The sequence below is a fragment of the Vigna unguiculata genome, chromosome 8 (genome assembly GCF_004118075.2).
Source record: "Vigna unguiculata cultivar IT97K-499-35 chromosome 8, ASM411807v1, whole genome shotgun sequence".
Taxonomy (NCBI): domain Eukaryota; kingdom Viridiplantae; phylum Streptophyta; class Magnoliopsida; order Fabales; family Fabaceae; genus Vigna; species Vigna unguiculata.
In genome coordinates, this window is record NC_040286.1 from 5530674 (window position 1) to 5536673 (window position 6000).

Sequence of the window (6000 nt, forward strand, 5' to 3'; positions counted from 1 at the left end):
AAGAAAGGCAAATATGATCGATTGATGAGTGAACATCCTATCCTGGCGCGGATAAAGCTTGGTTTACTATTAGCATAGCCCCTTGAATGGGATCATATGAATGGAAAGACATGTTTTTAAGCTTCAATCAGTTGGTCCCTTACTTAAGTTAAGATAGCTCTTAAAGATGAAAGCCCAACGTTATTGGCTTAGCTTCTACTACAATTACCCTAGCATAGTTTGGATAGATGAAAGCTGGGGGTCCCCTTCTTGGTTAATAGCAACTTTTTCTGCTTATCTATTACGAACCATAATGTCTTTCTTTCCTTATTCACGACTGGGATAGCTTGGATACAGATTTTTCTTCCCCAGGATATAGCGGGTTCTCTTCTTGGTCAAAAACAGGCAAAGGGGAAAAGATAAAGAAAAGGGTAGCGTCAATCTTTTTCTATCTGACGAGGCTATTCTTATGAGTGCTACGAATACTAAGACTCCATGTCCTAACGAGCTAAGGGGGTGTACCATTCAATGCCAGCCCTATGGCTTTTGCTTGTCTTGTCTTGCCATAAAAAGCTGAGCTAGATGGGCCCGAACCTGCTCCTGCTCTTTTTGGTTCATAATTGTCTGTGGGATGGATATGGAATTCGACTTGAAACTTGCATATGTCCTTTAGTTCAAGAAGATGGACACAACATTGCTCTAAATGAGGATAGATGCGTATGGTATAGGAATCGGGAAGAGAAGATCAAAGCCGCTAGTTGAAGACAAAGGATCACGAACTGGAGTTTTCTAACTATGAAGCCCAGACACGGACACGGACACGGACACGACACGGACATGGACACGGGGAAGCGTCTAAATCGAAAAAATGTAGGACACGGACACGTATATATATATATATATATATATATATATATATAAAGTAATTTATTTATATTTATTTGAAATATGGAACATGTATCTAGTAATTTATTTATATTTATTTACGTATAAAAAATGAAAGATGTTATAGATTAAAATTAATTATAATATAATATATTATATAATGATAAAACAAGTTAAAATCTCTTTAAATAAAATATTTTAAGAAAATTTTAGATAAAGTGAAATCTGAACAGATGTATTTCTTTTCAGATTTTTTTTGTTTTGCTTAACTTTCCCTTTCCTATCTTCTATCTTCCCTTCTCCTCTCCGCGAATTTGGTTGCAATTATGCAACAGGCAACTCTGCAAGGCGTCCACGTTCCACTTTTTCAGCACCACAAACGTTTCTTTTCTGCATCGAGAGAGAAGGCCGTGTCCGGTAAAAAAAAAGCTTCTGACACCGCGTCGTGTGCGCTTCCGGCAAGTGTCCGTGTCCGGTGCGCCTCCGACGCGGGGAAGCGTGGCTCCGACGCCGTGTCGGAGCTTCATAGTTTTCTAATGAAAGAAATGCGAGAGCAGGTCCTGCAACGTGACTTGGTTTGCTCGGGTGTGGAAGGATCGGGGAACAGATATGTCGATGGTTGAAAGGCTAGTGAATACCATTCTTTCAGGAATTAGGCTTTTGAGACCGGCTAGCTCTTGCTAGCATAGAGCTACCAGCAACAGGCTAGACATAAAGAGCTAGTATTGGTCCTAAGACAACTTCTATGCCTACTGCTACTTTGGCTCTAGACTAGTCTTATCCCTTCAATGCTTTTATAAGACTAAAACTCTTCTCGCCGGCTCACGGGACTCGTAAAAATGTGTTCACGTAACGTAATAGGTCGTTGCTTGCTGCTTGCTGGCTAACGCACCTTACTAGCCTACGTAAGCGCTTTGAAGTCATAGCTTGCTCCCCAGACAGTCTCTCTTTTCCCAATCGTGTGTGTGTATATATATATATATATATATATATATATATATATATATATATATATATATAGAATAAAAAGTTATGTTGTATATATTTTTTCATAACCATTTTTTAGTTATGATGTGACTATCTTTTTTTAATAGATATATCTCTCAATTTTGTATTAGATTTTGATAAACTATTTTTTTATTTTTTTAAATAGATATATAGATGAAGAATAAAATAATAGATTCATTTTTTTTTAGAAATGATAGAAAAGGATACCCATAGAGATGAAAATAAGACAGATCTTACTTCATCATATATTGATATATAAATTTTGAGTAAATTATTTTGGTTCCTTTAAATAAGAGGGTCAAGATCCACCATTATGCTCGACACGAGTATATACCTAAAATTCAATTTTTTTCTTATCCAAACATGTTCTCTTGAGGTCGAGCTTGTTTTCCTCCACTAAGATGGTTTTCTATTTCACACACTCAAAATAGATATTAGATATAAAAAAGCACTAAACAACTAAAATACAAAAAACAATGCAAAAATAAGACAAACTTGAGGATTAAACAAGATAAAAATTATGAAGGAGTTGATTATATCCATAAAACTTAACTTAAATATAAGGTGGAAAATAACACTATCAATAAGTATTTATAAAAAAAAATAGTATTTTAATTTTGTAAAGTAAATTGTTTTCATTTGAACTAATTTTATACTAGATAAGTTTTTAAAAATAAATTCAGCTTGACATTTAAAAAAAAAATTACATATAAATCAAATTTAATATATAGTTGGATTGAGATTCTGAATGGTAAAAAAATGTACGGACGGACAATTTGTTCACTTGATAAATAAAATAATTTTCTAAGTCTCACTATATGTTCATGAATAAGACCCTTGAATATATATATATATATATATATATATATATATATATATATATATATATATATATATATATATATATATATTCAAAATCAAGTTATGATAAGAATTGTATTTAGAACCAATAATTTTATTTTTATGCTTGAAGGTAAAAAATAAGAGAAAATAAATTCTAAAGAAAAAAACTTGTTCATTAAACCACAAATAAAAAAATAAATAATAAATTTTAAAAATGATAAGTAATTAAATCTTTAATAAAACTGAAAGTAAAATAATCTTATAATGTTATAATTTTTATATCATAATTTTGAAATTTTAATAAAAATTCAAATAAAAATTAAATTAATTTATTATAGAATTAAAACATAAAATTCTATTTTAAAACTAAAAGAATGTATGCATTTTAGTATAAACTAAATATGGAGAGGTGTAAGTAAAAGTACATTGTCTCCTTATTTTAAATATATTTTTATTGACAACTAAAAGATTAAATCATCAATTATTTTACATGAGAACATGTTTTGTTTTAGTTCGAATTTTAAGATGTTACTACACTTTAAAACCCATCATCATATGCATTAACTTATAACATAAAAAGAGAGAGAAAAAAAGAATAAAGATGGGTTATTTCTTCCTGTATCACCATAATTTCAACTTGCATCCCATAAATTTTTATATTTTAGAATATATAATTCAAAATATAATCTTTTTTCTTCATATTATATAACTTTAGAATATAAAATTATATATTTGGACTTTTGACACAAAATTGTAAATTTTTTGTATCCGAAATCTTATATATTAATACTCAAACTTAAAAAAATAATAGATATAATTCTTTTAATCCAATTATGTGAAATATTTTTATGTCAAATGCGTTTCATGCTGGAATTTGAATTATATATATCATTTGGCGCATTCCCTTTACGAGGTCTAATGAAAAAATGTAATTTTATATCATTTGACACATTTACGTTTCAATGTTTGTTGAGATACATTTTACACATAAAATAATATTTAATATAATTGGGTTAAAATACTACGTCCATTAATTTTTTAAATTTGAGAATAAAAATATATAAAAATTTAGATAAAGACAAATTCTAATTTTATTTCAAAGTTTATAGACTAAAAACATACACTCACAGGACATAATATATAACACTTTGAATCTTGTATTTGTCAAGAGGTAAGAATGGATTCTAACAGTCCAAATATTTCTCTCTAATTTAAGAGTAACCATTTATTCTCTTTTAGAAATGACATTGCAGAAGCAAATTTAAGATATGAAAAGGCAATGTATTGTTAATGGATTATAATCTGTAAGACAAACTACATAGTATCAAGAACATGCAATCTGTGAGGAAATAGGAGTGAATGGAAATTGTTTATCCGAAGCATATTTAAATTGAACAGCATCTTCTCCATAGACAGATTGACCATTGTTAACAAGACAACGCCCAGAGGAGTTTCTCAAAACTGATGAATCTATTTTCTCAACACTTTGAAATCCTTTGCAATTCAAGATCACGTTCAATTGAACACAAGCACAATTATTGGTGATTTTCACTATCCATTCTGGTTTTCCCTCTACTTTAACTCCAGTTAGGGTTTGGGTAATAGACAGATCTCTCAAAGAACATGAACCTGAACATCGTATCATGATCCATGGAAGAGTTTAGGAATCACATTTTATATAAAAAAAATAGATTAATAATTAAAGATGTTATATATTCATTCATAATGTATGAGAATAAAGTTGATACAAAAATTTGTGAGAAGAAAATTTACCTTCACAAATGATGGGAAGGAGGAGAATGATGCTAAGAATTGTCAAACGAGCCATTGCAGAGATACACAAAATGCAAGCTTTGATATTGAAATTCTTTTTGGATTTGTTTGACACTGATAAGCTGCATTATTTATAGGTCACAAATTACACTCAAAGCAACATATAGAGTCATAATAAAGAAAAAACGTACAAGTTTTTATGATTCCGTGGAAAGCAATCACAATTAATGCGAATTGATTGTTGTAAAGAAAAATCCAATGGATTTGTGTGTCTAATATTAATATTGATAGTGCATTAATAGAAAAATTATTTATATAAATTTAAAGCCTAATTAATGTACACAAATAATACCATGTTCTAATTTGTGGCTCTTTATTGTTTCATATAAGTTAAATAAACGTACCAACTAAAATCAATTTTAACTGATATCAATATAGAAAAATCCTTATTAATATGAATTCAAAAATTTGATGAACTTCAACAGATAAATGACACTAATTAAAATCAATTATAACATTATTGATATTAATATTTTTAATTTATTAATAATTATTTCATATTTAAATAATTTTTTTACGTTTAATGGTAATAAATATATTTTTAATTGACAAAAAAAAAAATTAAAGTATTTCATTTAAATAAAATATTTTAAAAACTAAATAAGATTAACATAAATCAATACATTTAAATATCATTTATTATCATAATACAAGGTTAGTTTCTAATATATTCATATATTTTTTTTGTGTAGAATAACATTATCAGTTTTAGATGCTATAATGCAGAATTTCTTAGTTGATGATAACTGAGGCACGATTAAAATTATAAGTTTGAGAAGTCAAAGATCATTATAAATGAAATTTTTGACAGCTTTAAAATTATCGGTGAGACTTACATATGTCAAAAATAATTTATGGCAAAAAAATATTTGATTGTCAATAATATTGAACAAGAAAATAAATCACTAACGACTAAAAATAGTTACAAAATTTTATTTTATTTTACGATATTTTATTATATTTTGATGGTTAAAAACATAATTTCATTGCATCAACAAATATTGAAAAAAATATTTTGTGCAACTCAAATGCTATTTTTGATGCATTTTTATCTCACAAGGCCACCATTGTGATTTGGCCTTATTTTGAAGATGTTTTGTAATTTCTTTATTTTCATATCTTATATAAGATTAACATAACTTCAATTAAATTAATAAACATTAAAATATCCAAAAAAATATTTTGTGCAACTCAAATGTTATTTTCAATGCATTTTATCTTATGAGGCCACCATTAGAATTTGGAGCACTTGTTAAGTCAGTTGTCAAAGCAATGGAAAACATATTTTTGACACTAATTATTTATCAAATTTGAATAAAACATAGTTAATGAAATAAATAAAGTGTCAAGATAACATTCTTACAAGGCATTGCAAAATTATGACCATAAATATTAATGGTAGCTAATTATGAGCAGTTATGGACAATCTTCAACATTAATCTTAATAATGAG

The 6000-nt window shown here is 28.0% G+C and overlaps 1 protein-coding gene across 1 annotated transcript; it reads right to left on the minus strand.

Annotated features, from left to right (window-relative positions):
* Positions 1-3844: 3844 nt before the first annotated feature.
* LOC114193006 (TPD1 protein homolog 1B-like) lies at positions 3845-4604 on the minus strand. The gene is made up of 2 exons (XM_028082688.1): positions 4489-4604; positions 3845-4344 (listed from the first exon to the last, which is right to left on the minus strand). Exons 1-2 carry the CDS (start codon positions 4541-4543, stop codon positions 4040-4042), a joined length of 360 nt encoding a protein of 119 aa, XP_027938489.1. The 5' UTR covers positions 4544-4604; the 3' UTR covers positions 3845-4039.
* Between the last annotated feature and the right edge of the window lie 1396 nt (positions 4605-6000).

Bases quoted from the DNA above. Each gene is read 5' to 3' on its own strand.
- LOC114193006 (XM_028082688.1), bottom strand. From the start codon at position 4,543: ATGGCTCGTTTGACAATTCTTAGCATCATTCTCCTCCTTCCCATCATT. The intron at 4,345-4,488 runs GTAAATTTTCTT...TACGATGTTCAG, and splicing joins CCTTCCCATCATTTGTGAAG to GTTCATGTTCTTTGAGAGAT.